The following is a 14,733-nucleotide window of genomic DNA, read 5'->3' on the forward strand; positions in this document are numbered from 1 at the left end:
AAACAGAGGGCAAAGCTTATGTTTAAGGGAAAGCTTCCCACAGTGTACTGTTTGTGACATAAGATCATACATTTGTGTCACTGTGTCTCATCCTTTCCTTGAGCATTGCTTGAAAACTGGCTTTTTAACCTACTCAAATGCTTCTTAGTAAATTCTTACAGGACGTTGGGCACTTATAAGGGAAGTTCCTTCAAATACAGGTCAGAAAGAGAAAATGCAATCCAACATGGGATATAGTTTTGTTGGATTTTTTTTTTTTTGTAAGAAATTTTAAGGTACTCAGTATAGTATAAAAATACAGATAGACAGACACCTTAGCTGTGGAATATTATAACAGGGTGATCTGCCCTCTTAAGGGCCATTGATCCTGGGACTAGCCAGTCCTGTTTAATTATCAGATTTAGCTGAGAAAGAATCAGGTGATTCTTATAAAGGGATTAGAGAGCTAGTTGGTGGGGACAGTGGGAAGCAGTCCTGTGGCAGCTCTGAAGGAAGGGGGCAGGCTTCTGGCTCCCCTGCAGCTTGCTTTGATCAGGGGAATAGTGTTGTGTTAATTGAGTTTTGTGTTCGAAGAATAAAATTGGGCCCTGTTCCTGAACAGACTTTCAGATGTGGTGTTAGCTCTTCCGATGCCAAGGAGAAAGGCCAGTAGCTTACACGCATGCTACAAACTCAGCAGACCCCCATCCATCTGTGTGCTCATTTTCCAGTTTTTGTTGCTAACTACACTTTTGCATCAAGGGTAGTTAGTCAACACTGATATCCATGGGGGCAAATTCTCTTCACTGCTGCAGTTCTATCCCACTGACTGCACCTTGCTCATTTGAAACAAAACTGTAGGTTTTTAGACGTATTACTGTTACAAATATGAGAAATTAATATTCTGCCCACTACACGTATATTCAGCATTTCCACCTCCTCCCTTTAGGGTGGCCCACTCCTGACTCCAGCCTGTTGTTTTGTCCTTTCCCCTCAACCCAGTGTTGCGTTGGAGGGGATTCCCTCAGGCCCCTGTGGAGGGCGGAGGAAAGGGCCTGAGGGTGTATCTAGAAAAAGATCATTCAAACCCCACTCTGAGCAGGGGGGGGTGGAGGGGGATCCGTTCCCGTTCCCCCCTTGGAAAGCACCGGTGTTAACAAGAGCCGGGGAATAGAGGTGACTGACGCAGTGGCGAGGCGGAGAATTTCCCCAGCTACCCTCACCCACCCCATGTGACCCCAGGGGCTGGGCGGGCCCCCTGGAACATCACGCTGCCCTGCCTGCCTTTGGGCGCGGTCATTTGCACCCCTCCCGCCTGCGGATCCACCACGTGCTTCTTGCGAACCTTCTGTAGCGTTCCACTCTCCATTCTTCGCGCGCGTGGGAAGGGAAGGGAACGGGACGGCCAGGTGCCTTGGAACCTTGCGTTGCCGTCGGGCGGTGGAGCGTTCTCCCGCCACCGGAGTGGAGCCACGTGTGTCTTCGGGCCGCTCTGTCGCCGTCGAGAGTCACCCTCCCGCCCCGCCACGGGACTTCCACTCGCGGCCACCCCCGAAAATGCGTCTAAAAAGCCAGGTAACGCCCTGTCCCCCACCCTCCAGCCGTCTCGTGGCGACCTCTGCCGTGGGCACCCCCCACTTAGCTCCTTCTGGGCTTGGATAGGGAGAAAGGGAAGGATCTGTGTTGATCTCCCAGCGTCCCCCGCCAGGAGCCACCGTTCACCCCCTATCCCCGCAGATACTGGTGTGGGGAGGATTTAAAAAATAATCCTTCTGGCGAGGGGATGTGGTTTGAAAACCTGTGTGGACTGAGCCTTTCCCTTGAGGAGGAGGAGGAGAATGTGCCAACACCCCCCTTTCCTCTGCAGCTGGTGTCCCACTTCTGCAGGAATCCATCTTGTGACTTTAACAACTGATTTTTTCCTGAACCTTCCTCCCCAGCTCTGTTGGCCTTCAGGCTCCTTTCTGGAGGAGGCCGCAGAAAAGGAGGGAGGGGAAGCAAGCAGAAGGGCTGGAGAAGGTGCTCTCCTCTTCTGCCTGCAAAGGCTTGTTTGACAGACCACCGCGGAGCTAAAAAAAAAGGTTAAGGGAATATTTTAATTTCACTGAGGGAGCCTTCGTGTTACCGCTTTTTTCTTGACCCATCATGTTTTGTAATAGCCCATTAGTACCGAGAATTTATATGAAGGAGAGTTTTGCTGACAGGCTGGTGAACTCACCCACCAGACCCAACTGTTACCTTCTTTCCATCAGTCAGAAAATCATGGGTTCAACCTGTTTATTAATGTAGACTCTGATCTTAGGACCTCATACACAGGAATAGTTACTGTGAGCTCAAGCCTTTCAAGTTAAGCCCCATGCACGCTTGTTTTCAGGATTGGGACCTGTGTCTCCAGTGTTCTGTGTTGTTAAGTATAAAAGGTCATTTTCATCTCGTAAGTCAATGGGAAGATATTTTTGTTTAACTTTAAGAGAGACAAGGTGAATAAAATAGAACCTTTTATTGGACCGACTTCTGTTGGTGAAAGAGAGACACTTTTGAGCTCCACAGAGCTTTTCTGGGCTCCCGCTTAGCCAGAATCTGGGCACGCGCTATTAATTTATTGATGTATAGAAACTTTTAGTAGAACTGCACATGACGGCAGAATTCATGTTTGATATCTTACCCCAGGGAGCACTCGTTTCTTATTCCAGTGTTTGTTCATTTAATTTGTCAGTCCTTAAGCACAGCTTCTACTGACTTCATTGGGAGTTAAATATACAGAAGAATTTTGTAGTCTCAGACCGTTGTGCGGTTTCTCCTCTATCTTTATATTGTATGAAGATCACATAATATTTCAGACACCGCCTACTCAGTTTTGGGCCAAAGTGTAGCCTTTTTGTTTGAAAAGAAGCCAGGAAGAGAAGATTAAGATTATTTTTGTAAAATTAAAAGCTATTTCTTTTGATTTTTTATTATTTAGTAGTTCCCTTACAGTGTTGGATGCTTAAGTACAATAGCACTGTGCTAGTGAATGAGAAGCATAACGCCCAACAGATTCAAAGCAAAAATGAAACCGACAGTCTTCTTGTACTGTACAAGCTGAGTGAAATGCAAAACAGTGAAGTAAGCCTAAATAGTGAAAAGTAAATTAGATTTTTAAATTAGGTAATGTGTGAAGATATTAGAATGTTATCACATTTATTTCTGAGGTGTTTTAGGAGCAGGTAAGGAAAAAGAAATCATACCAAAATAATTTAAATGACAGTTAAAAAGATCTATTATATTGTGAAGCTTATTTGCTATGCAAAGGAAAAGCCCTTTGGACAGAAATAAGCATTTGCTCCACAAACTGGATAGAAAAAAATTGCCTAAATGCAAAATTGAGTATCTGGCTTTCAGAGTGGGGAGATATTAGGGAGGTCTTTCCATTCATGAAGAGGTATATGAATGCTCCCTCGATCTACTTCTGAGGGTGGGTTGGAGGGAAGGGTGTTTTACACCAGTCACCAGCCCCAGATTTGGTGTTGGTAACAAGGGACTTGGCTCGTGTATATACATTTTTTATCTACATTCCAAGGGTTCTTGGGGATTCAGTTAACATTTTTTTAACCAAATGCTAGAAAGGAAAGTTGAGAAATTTATTACTAAGTGCTGGAAGAGCATTATCTCCAAATTAGAAGCTAGAACCCAAGTAAGTAGAATTTCAACTAAAACCTATGTCTATACAGCTGGTTTAAACAGACTGACTAGTTCATAGTTTCATGGGAGCCTGGGTGAAGAGGAAGAAGCTATGTGTGCTCCAAACCATCTGCCTAACTGGTTTGTTAAGCTGGGGGGCCAGAGGGGTGTCATCAGTCTGATGTCTTTGCAAAAGAACCAAAAATGCTACTACTGTCTCTGGGACCTCTTTTACTTTGAAAAAAAGTGTGCAGAGAACAACCATTGTTTGGGGCTGATAGCTCTTCCATCTCCAAGGTTGAATTCCCTGTCGCTGATTGTCTCCCTGCTGCCCTGGGAAACCTAATGAGATGGAGTGGATGTGACCCTTGATCTGTGTGTGTCATCTCTTTGTTTTGGAGGAGATAACTTGTGTGTCCCTCATGAGAAATGAATGCAAAGGGGCTGTGGAGGTGAAGTAATTCCCAAACAGCAAAATGGCAGTTCCACTCTTATCTTGGATGTCCTGTGTGAAGGATAACTGGCCTCTTGATACCTCCACTCTTCACAGATGGGGCCTGAGCCTGACCTCTGCAGCCTGGTGAAACCTGTTGCTGTTCTTGCTAGCTCAGGGGTCAGGTTGTGCTGCTATGTGGCAGCCTACCAAATCAAAACTTTTCTGGGGAATCCATCAGCGTCTACTAAATTTAAGATTGTAGTTCTAAAAGTCAAGTTTCTGGCCCTTGTGGTTGCAGAGATGACTTTCCAAATAAGACTAGTACTAAATCTTCACTAGTTAGAAACAGTAGATGTGAGAGACATATCAGCATTCCCCATTTTGCTCAATGAAGTTTTGTACTCTGAAATCTGAAGATAAAATATTGGCGTATAAGTTAACTATTTCACTGCTAGTTATTTTGGCGATAGCATCCAAATACTGTGTGTGGAACTTTCCCTTCTCTCCCACTCTGACTTCTGGGGCTATTACAGCTGGCAGTCAAGAAGGAGGAAATAGCTCTTCATGTCCACCGTGTAGAATAAAGTCCATAGTGTGTATTTTCCTAAATAATTTTAAATTGGTTCTGCTATGTATTTTTTTTTCTGCTTGAGTTTCCATCAGGATTAACTGTTATACTGTACAAACAATTAGCATGGCAACAGTTTTGAAGAGCCAGCAAGGTATTTGGAATGTGGATGTATCCATGTGGAAATGTGGATGGAGCAGTCGAAGAAGTAAAACCCTGGCGTTCACAGTTGAAGTCCTGGTAGCTCTGCCTGCTTTTCGGTCTTAGGGGAAGTTCATTCCGAACAGTAAATGTGTGTAAAACTTCGTCCTCTTTCTAGGCTGACCTAGCTACCTGGGTAATGGTAAAACGTCTTGCAGAGTTCAGTATCGTTGATTGATGCTGATATCTTTACATCTCATCAGTAGTAAACATGTAAGGGCCCATTCAGTATGTTTTAAGGGTGCAGTTTATTATAATTATATAAATCATAATAGAACAATCCTGTATAAAAGGAGAACTAATCACAAGAATCATGACTAAACATGCCTGTCACATTTGGTTCTGCTGTATCTTTAAACAATTTTGCAATGGAAGAAGCCTACATTTAACACAAAACAAAAAACCTGGGGAATTAACCAGCAAGCTAGAAAATGATTAAAAACTGCAATAGTGACCAAAGAGCTTCCTGATTATTTAGAATTAGCCTGTGTACTTCATAGAACTGATCCAGAATTATTTTCTTAGAAAGTACTGTATATACTCTAATGGGTTTTTAAAACTAGCTCTTTCTGATTTCTCTTACATCTTTTAATTAAAAGTTGAGGTGTATTTGATAATTATTGTCTACCTGTTTAGGCTTTGTTCTGTTTATAAATGCTGTCTTAATACAACACTGATCTTCCTCTGAGGTCTTGCATGGAATTTTTCCTTTGGGTTTAAAGGAAATGATAATCAGCCTTATGCTTGTTCTGATTCCAGGTGCCAGTAAAAGAGACTCTTTGGAAATGATAGTGCAGCAAACAGACGTTTAATGTTCTACGGTGACCTACAGTTAGTCAGAGATTGACTTTAAAATGTTGAGTGCTTAAAACCAGACCAAAATTAGTTCCTCAGGTTTCCTCAGTAGTTTTTGTTTTGAGTTTTATTTTTCTTTGGTGGGGAAAGATGGCTATAATGGAGGATGTAAATAAATATTTTTGTTCATAGCCTGTTTTTTTCTGTTTATTTTTCCCAAAAAACCGTAACATGAAACCAAAGAGAACATCATGATGTAACATGAAACCAAATAGAACATTTTTAATCTCTTGAAAAAAGGAACGTCATGCTGAATGTCTCTTTATATAGTGTAGTAAAAAGAGCATGAACTTGAGTCAGGCTTGGTGCCCCATTATAAAAAGGTGACAATTATAAAATATTATAATTGCTTATTCACATAATGGATGCAGGTTTGGGAAAATCCAAAACTGTGTAAAAGCATCTGTTGTCTTGTTGAAAGAGTACATTTATTTTAAAAGATAAAACGTTTTTAAAAGAACACATCAGTAATTCTTTAGAATTAGAAAAAATGATGTGAGCAATTCAGTACCCTGATGTGATTTAAAGTTGGTATAGGCTGCTGATTTGGGGGTTGTGAAGGTTCATTTTCAGATTTGTTTTGTTCGAATATGCTACTTTAACGGGGGGGAGGGAAAGCAAAATAAAAACTGTATTTTTGCACTCTTGTTTTCTCTCTGCTGATTATGTAGCAACAGTAGTTAATTAACAGTATTATTCTCAGAGCTGTGCTGACATTGTTGCTGGTACACTATAAAGGAAATAAAAAAGCCATATACATTCTGGGTTCAATTGAAAGGGTGAAAAAAAATTGATGTTTTGCCAAGTTAAAATGGAAAAAATAAGGTCGGGATTCTTGGATTCTATTCCTGGCTTTTTCCCAGATTGTCTTTGGGAGCTTTAACAAGTCACCTAGGCCTAGTCTGCACTTAAAAGTTTTACTGGCATTGCTATATCAGTTAGGGGTGTGAATCCCTCCCCCGCCCCCGTTTTTTTAACCAACATAGCTATGCCGATAGAAACCCAAGTGTAGGCACATTGATAGGAGTGCTTTTAACTGCATCCTCACAAGGGGTTTGCTGTTATAACTAAACTGATGACTTAACCAGGAAAACACTCCATGTTGATCTCTTTCGGGGCCTGTGTGTAAAATCTGATTCAGTTGATGTGATTTAGGGTGGGATTTTCAAAGGAGACTAAGGGGGTCAGGCCACCAATTTCTCATTAACCCTCCGAGCCCCCATTGAACCTCCCAGTCTTTGTACGTAAGTATCTGATTTGATGGTTCTGTCAGGTAATTAGACTTGTGTATGACAGTAGTTACCTGTCCTTTTGTATACCAGTTGAGTTTTTAGTAAGATGTAGATAGAACTCGTTTGTGGAGTGTTTGAGAACATTAGATGAAAGGTGCTAGGGAATTGAAAAGTGGTATTATTATGACGTTCCAAGATACCTCTTCATTTCTCCCATAATACAGTTACCTAATAGTAGCAAAAAGAAGCCCTCTGGATATACAAGGACAGAAATAAATTCAAGTTTGTGGCCCTTGACAGGATCTCGAAGACCTTGTTGAATAAGAGTATTTTGCTGGCTGGTCAGGAGAAGCCTAAATCTTGGTACAAGGAGAGTCAGTGCCATGCTTTTCTAATTGTCTCTGTAGCAAGGAAAATCAAGGCTAGTGAATTCGGGAGAGATGGTGCCAAAACCTTTGGCATAATTGGGTTGGTGCCTCTTTGCTCACATGAGACCAGTGAATAACCTTGCAGCTTCCCAGATTTAGAAAAAAGTATTTTTCAAGTTGGTAATGTTCTGAATGCTCCTCTTACACCCGTCATCTGAGTTTCAAGCATTATACTAAAGCTACTGAACTTTGCCGTATTATATGAAGTAACCTTTAAAACATGGGTTTATGTAGAGGTGCAATAGTATTTCTGTCAGTACCAGGTAAGTATCATGTATAACACTGCCAAAGGGTATTTTTTAAAAAAATGTATACTTCTAGTGGTAATTTTACTGTATTTTTGGAATGGCTTTTATTTGTTTTTCTTCTTATTAAAACCAGTCTTGCAAATGAAAAGCTGATCAAGCACTTCACTGTATGTTTGTTAACATGATGTTGTTAGGGTGCACTCTGTAACTCACATTTTCCACTGTTTTCAGTCAGCATCCCTGTAACGTGTTCGGGATGATGGCCCTTTCTTTTATGATTTCAGTTCTAGATGATCTCAGTTGTTTAAGCAAGGTGTTCACCATATACATTTGTTTTGTTGTTTGCTCTCTTCGTGACATGCCACAGTGGAAAGCACACTGCGTCCATCCTGTGGTGTGTAACCGTGTGTGTCAGTGAAAGGCTCTGGCAGAGAGGAGACAGCAGGTAATGACTTAATCTCTCACTCATTGGAGCCTTTCCCTGCTGCCAGAGTCTTTCTCTGCGATACAGATAGGGCTCCAGCAGCGGGCAGCTGGCAGAGCCTTTTCCTACTGCCTCCCTTCTGGCAGAGCCTTTTTCCTCTGCCAGTCTTTTCCTGTGGTGGGGAAAGGCTCCTGCAGCAAAATATTACTCTGCTAAAATTAGCAGTGTTGATGGGAGGCACAGCTTGGGTGAGAAGGGAGCTGTGTAGCCTACACCTTTCAGGCATTTTTTGACTTGCCTAAGCGGTGCCTCACTGTCTTCACTGCTGGGGAGCTACACAAGTGTGTACGCTACATGCTGCGAAAAGAAGCATGCAGTGTATATGCTCCTTAACTCACAGGCCAGCCAGGTTTCCCACTTCAGGAGCAGATCTTAAAGGGAGAGAACTTGCTGCTGTTCCACATTTCCCGTAACTGGCAGGGTGACTGTAGGGGTGAGAAACTCGCTGCCTGGTCCAGATACCTTCCTCTGGCAGCAGAGTAGAAGGAAGCTAATAGCCAGGCTTTTTTCTCTTCCCCTCCCCTTGTTAGGGGGAAAGATTTTAAGGTCAACCCCAGGCCCTGTATGCTGTGACAATATAGCACACGCCCTTCCATTCCCCTTACACAGATGGTCTAGTTAATGAGTACATTTCTGAAGGAAGTAGAGATGTGAATCAGGGTGATTAACATAACAGCCATACCTAACTACATTTTAGAAAATCGGCTAGTTCAAAAAGTAAATGGTGGAACTGGGTGTAGGATATGGGTCTTTGAGGTTTTTTTAAAGTTTGTGTGTATCGAGACTTTTAGATCTTTTTTTCCCCTGAGATGTTGGGAGAGGGGGTTCAAGATAGGCTAGATAAAAAATTAAATTTTAATCATCCACTAAGTGCTTTCAGATATTAGTTAAGAGTGTATTGATTATTGTCCTTCTACCATCCATGTCCTTTAAATTAAAGTTTCTTCACCCCCCTGCCTCCAGTAAAAGGTTCTTTTTCCTGTCTGTACAGTTATGCCTTTCCCTTTTTAAGCTTCTCTTGTTGCTTTTATTTGAGTCCCGCCTCCCTATCCATTCTGTTGATCTATTGTTCTTATTTACAGTCACATCCTCCAGCAAGATGGAGGGAAGTTTGAATCACTTCAGAGAGCTCATTTAAGAGAGGAAACAGTTTTCCTCAATGTGTTTTTAGAACCTGCTCTTCTGATGAGGACAAATTGAGGTCCACGCTAGATATTGAATTTGAAATATTGGGCCCAATCCTCAGCCAGAATTACAGAGTGAAAGTCCAGGTGGTGTGCAAAGGTGGCTTTGTTGTATTTGAAGATGCAAAGGGGTTCTGATGTTTTGTTGAGGACTTCAATAGCTAGATGGATTAAAGACTGCTGGTGTTTTTAGAGATTTTTCTATCATGCTGGCGTGGCCTTCTTGGGTAGAAGGAAAAGGCAGCTACTTTGGAAACTTTCATGCTTGCATTTTCAGTAGATAGGTCCAGGTTTAAAAAAAACCCAGATGCTTGAAGTTAGGCTCCTAAATAAGGGGTCCTGATTTTCAAAACGTTGAGCCCTCAGCAGTCTCCAGCAATGTCACTGGAAATTATTAGTTAATATTTTCGTTGCATCTTACATTTATACAGTGCCAGGCTTTAATAAAAAAGGAACAAAACCACTTCACAAACTGAAATTTCCACTTAAACTGGTAAAACACAGTGTTGTATAGTGCCCAATCATTCTGCTTGACACTGTAGGACAGAAGGTAAAAGATAACCTTTTCAATTTCAGGGAAGAACTGAGAGAGAAAAGAATAAATACATTGATTGGAATTCTGCCGGGAAACCAACATTGGATGTTTTTCTCTGTGAAAAGTGCGTAGGATATTTATCAGTTTCTCTCTTTAAGCCACCTCTATGCTTCTGGAAATTTAAAAAACAGAATAACATCTCCTCTTTAATATTAAAGGGTTTTTTTTAAATATAAATTTTCTTTACTTGGTAGGCTGACTGCTGTTATTGGCTCTCCCATAAAACACATTTTAAAAACTGTATTTTCACCTGATGTACTGTAATATTTTTTGGTTCCATTGTGCATCTTTGGAGCAATGTTAGAAATAGAGTCCGTCTAGTTGGTTAGGTGAATTTAAAGGTCCCTCATTGTTTGATGTCAGAAGTACAATTAAGTTTTATCTGAACAGATCAGAGGGTCTCTAGGCACAAGTTACAAAGCATCCAGTGATACTATTAAAAGAAAGATTGCTTGTTGTTGCATGGGGAAATCCCTGTAAAACATGAGGAAAACTGCCAGAAAGCATATACATGCATTCCAGCAATGGAGTGAGATATTTTTAACATAGCCAGCCACAATCCGCCACCTTTCAGTTTTTTACTGTAACTATTTTAATGTGATGGTTGCCTTGGACAGTCGTAAGTTAGATATAGTAGAACTCGTTTATGTTTGGGGCTCCCGCTGTTTTGCAGCTATAAAATTGTGTTCCAGAATCCAAGTTTCTCATTTTAAAATAAAATTATGTTTCTAGCCTTCATGATTGTGAAGGAAACCTTAATAACAAGCCATACAGTCTTCTCTTTGCAAACATGGGGAAGCAGCTTGCATCCTTCAGGATTGACCCACCTATTACTAGAGCTGTTCCATAGAGAATAACCTAAGCCGTCTGGATTTTACTTTGAGGTTGGAACACAAGGCAGCACTGTAGGGCGTTAGCCTTGTCGTCAAGTCTTTCTTCCTTCTACTAGGTGTCACTTCTATGGATCCAACATCTTGAGAGGGATGTAGACTCATAACTAGCTGCTTAGATAGACGAGGAAAATATTAGACCTTGTTCTCTTCACCATCCACTTTCTTTGTGTTGCTGTCACAGCTGTTGTTGAAGGACTTACCATTTTCTGCAGCTCATCTCCCTGGTTTGGAGTTTTTTGGCTCCAAACTTCATTCAGTGGCTCTTCAAGGTGATATGCCCCTCAATGTGACGTAGATCACATATTTCACATGGTAAATACCAGGACCTCAGTCCTGTTTCAGAACCAGAGAAGCCTCGAATATTATTGAGCAAGAGCTCCTAGTACGTGCTTTCCTTGGTAGACCACCAGGCAAATTCCATCCTAAATGCTACAGATTTTGTTACTTCAGGAGATGTTTCCATTCCATCATGTACTCTTAAGTGCTCCACCAGATCCAGAACATCTTCTGAAACAGAGGCCTTTTTCTCTTTCTGGAGACTTCTATGTGTAACAGAGGGTCCTTACCTCTGAATGAGTAAGAGGAGGTCTCCTCTGCTTGGTGGATGCTGTCCATCATAAACCAAGACTACAAGAATCTGGCCCTTCCTGTCCTCTGAAAAGGCAATACTTCCTTTCACTAGGGAGCGGTCAGTGTTGCTTACCCACTAAAGGAGGAAAGAAGACTTTACCATCTCTGTTTCAAGGTTTCAAAAAAGATGATCGGGGTGGGAGAAAACACAATACTAGGGCTTAACCTCAAGTACTTAAATTTAGCTCATTTGGTTCAAGAAATTGGTAGATATGCTGGAGGGTAGAGATCAGACACAGAGCAACTAGATGAATTGGAGGATTGGGCCAAAATAAATCTGATGAGGTTCAACAAGGACAAGTGACGGAAGAGTCCCATTCACTGCTTCAGACAGGGGACCAACTGGTAAGCAGCAGTTCTGCAAAAAAGGAGCTGGGAGTTGCAGTGGACAAGAAGCTGGATATGAGTCATCAGTGTGCCCTTGTTGCCGAGAAGGCTAAGGGCATATTGGGCTGCATTAGTAGAAGCATTACCAGCTGATCAAGGGAAATGATGATTCCCCTCTATTTGGCACTGGTGAGGTCATATCTGGAGTATTGTGTCCAGTTTTGGGCCCCTTACTACAAAAATGATGTGGACAAATTAGAGAGAGTTCAGCGGAGGGCAACAAAAATGATTAGGGGGCTGGAGCACATGACTTATGAGGAGAGGCTGAGGGAAATGGGCTTATTTAGTCTGCAGAAGAGAAGAGTGAGGGGGGATTTGATAGTGGCCTTTAACTACCTGAAAGGGGGTTCCAGGGAGGATGGAGCTAGGCTGTTCTCAGTGGTGGCGGGCGACAGAACAAGGAACAATGGTCTCAAATTGCAGTGGGGGAGGTCTAGATTGGATATTAAGAAAATCTTTTCCGCTAGGAGGGTGTTGAAGCACTGGAATGGGTTACCTAGGGAGGTGATGGAATCTCCATCCTTAGAGGTTTTTAAGGCCTGGCTTGACAAAACCCTGGCTGGGATGATTGAATTGGGGTTGGTGCTGCTTTGAGCAGGGGGTTGGACTAGATGACGGTATGAAGTTCCTTCCAACCCTAATGTTCTGTGATTCAAGGTGGAGGGCCTCCCCCTCCCACCTCCAGTCCATGTGAGTAGTCATGGAGCTGGTGGAATTTCTGATGTTGATATCCTTCATACACGGATCATAAAAGTTCACTAGATGTACCTGGGATTTGCCATAGTTTACTCACCTTTGTTTTGTTCCCTGTGAAAAGCTCAATCATTCCTCATTTCTGTAATATGACCTATGAAAAACTAAGAGAGAGAGGTCTGGTTAGTGTACAGGAGTGGAAGCTTGGACTCTTGAATCATGGCTGTGTCACTGATTTTCAGCACCCTGGATCAACTGTATAACCTCTGTACCCTTATTTGTCCATCTGTAAATTGTATATAATAAAGGGCGTTGGGCAGATTATTTAATTGATGCTTGTAGAATATTTTGCAGTTAAGATTGAGGCACAGTATAAGGCTTACTTGTTTGATCAGGCTATTTTAAAACTTCATTTTTTCTTTACTGTAAAGTGATTTGCCTTAGTTTTTGGGGTACATGGTGATTTTTATAGGGTCAGCGATGTGGTTAACCTAGATGTGGTTGTGAGCTGTTTTTTTAAGTATACAATTGTAAGATTTCATGACCGTAGACACAGTGTATATCAGTATAAATAAAATATTGTATATAAGTGCTAAGTATTATTAATTTCCCAAGCTACTCAGTTACCTTGTTCTCGAGTCTTGTTATCATCCTTATTATTCTTTTCTGTATCTTTTCTTATGTCCTTCCTGTAATATTGTGCACTGTACTGGAGATGTTGCCTTGCCAGCTGTTTGCACACTTCATAACAATCTCTTCTGATTTCTGTTGTGTTCCTCTGTTCTGATGTGTTCTGGTACCGTACTGCTGGACATTCTATTTCTTTCTCTCCAGTATTTCCCTTGGCGTTTTTTCTTGGTCGCTGTTAAATCTTGTAAACAACAGGACATTAGTTTCCATTTTCAATCTTCCGCTCTGTCCCCATTGCTATAGATTCATTAGCTTAGGTATAATATAATACTGATGTATCACTTTGTCAGCTGATATTTCCATGCATGTTCTCAGCCCAGGGATGAATCTTTGGGGAAAGTGTAGGATTGATCCCTTGAGTTTGGTAAGTTTGGGATGAGATGAGAGGGGGGAGGATGTAACTATTCACACTTCAAGAAAATGCTTTTTGTTCAGACATCAATACTTTAAAAATGACTGAACTTTTCATGTGAATCTTTCAGGTAGTCTAGATTTCTTTGATAACAAGTTCCTTCCATTATTTACAAGCAGATACATTAAAACAATTCAGTTATAAACCTGTGAAAACATTTTTCATTTTGTACACAGTAGTAACTTTGCTGATGGTAGTAGCAGCAGTGCTATCTACAAGATACTGATATCTATATAGAAAATCTTTGGCTTTCTCCTCTCCTCCTCTGCTTATAAATCCTGAAAGGGCAAACTGTGGCATTTACAATGTCTGCTGGTGAATCCAAGCTTCAGCAAGGAGAAGGAGGTAAATGAGAAGGAGTGTGGGGGGGATAGGCGACTGGAGGAACCCACTGTGCAACAAGCCAGGACCTGTTTATTACTCCACTGCAGTCTAGCCTGTCCTGATAGTCAAGCAGAGGGAGAGTCTGATGCAGGAGAAGGAACTTCTGGTAAGTATGCTGTTTACTTTGAAATTACAGGCACAGGCAAAGTAGCAGGACGCATCTTTTGATTTGCTCATTTTTAATTGTGCTAGAAGAGGTAGTGAAATGAACAAGAGAGGTGGAGTTGCTATCTGCTTTTCATTCCCATTTAGAGGTAGCCGTGGGGGCCGCGCAGAGCAGTTTGCTTATGTGCACTGGGATGTCCCATGAATCCTTCGTAGAGATTTCAGTTAAACTTTCCTGGAGGTAGTCTGCAATCCTCTGCCTAAGATTCCTGGGTGGGGGCTGCCTTATTTCTTCTGCTGTGATAGGACACTTTCCCATGCCACTCGACAATTACTTCAGCAAGCACCATTGCAGTACACAACCTAGCAGTGTAAGGGCCTGGGCAACATCAGGATGCCAGCAGCAGCTGTCCTTTCTCTGCCGCTGTTACAGGAGTGAGCTAAAATCACCATTGCCTGTGGAAAATGGTGCCAATAGTCTGTTCCGTTGCCGTAGACAACTATAATCATGCCAGAATGCTATTCCTCCCACCACTGCCACCGAGGGCCATACTCACTATGGCTGGTGGTGTGACTGGCGCTGTGTTCTGTCAATCCCAAGCAGAAGTGAGAACGTCGTGCTTACAACTTTTGGGGAACAAGGGGAGTGAGTTCAGCATCTTATTTTGA

General features: G+C 42.0%; 1 protein-coding gene across 1 annotated transcript in view; it reads left to right on the forward strand.

Annotated features, from left to right (window-relative positions):
- Positions 1–476: 476 nt before the first annotated feature.
- ELAVL4 (ELAV like RNA binding protein 4) overlaps positions 477–14,733 on the forward strand; it is a 97,983-nt gene continuing 83,726 nt past the window's right edge. Inside the window, exon 1 of the mRNA XM_067535466.1 lies at positions 477–1,554. Coding sequence (XP_067391567.1) covers positions 1,537–1,554 — 18 coding nt within the window. The 5' untranslated portion in view covers positions 477–1,536. The remainder of the gene's footprint in view (positions 1,555–14,733) is intronic.

This window comes from Emydura macquarii, unplaced genomic scaffold (genome assembly GCF_026122565.2).
Source record: "Emydura macquarii macquarii isolate MOO-44397 ecotype Brisbane River unplaced genomic scaffold, CSIRO-AGI_Emac_v2 contig_3506, whole genome shotgun sequence".
NCBI classification, from domain to species: domain Eukaryota; kingdom Metazoa; phylum Chordata; order Testudines; family Chelidae; genus Emydura; species Emydura macquarii.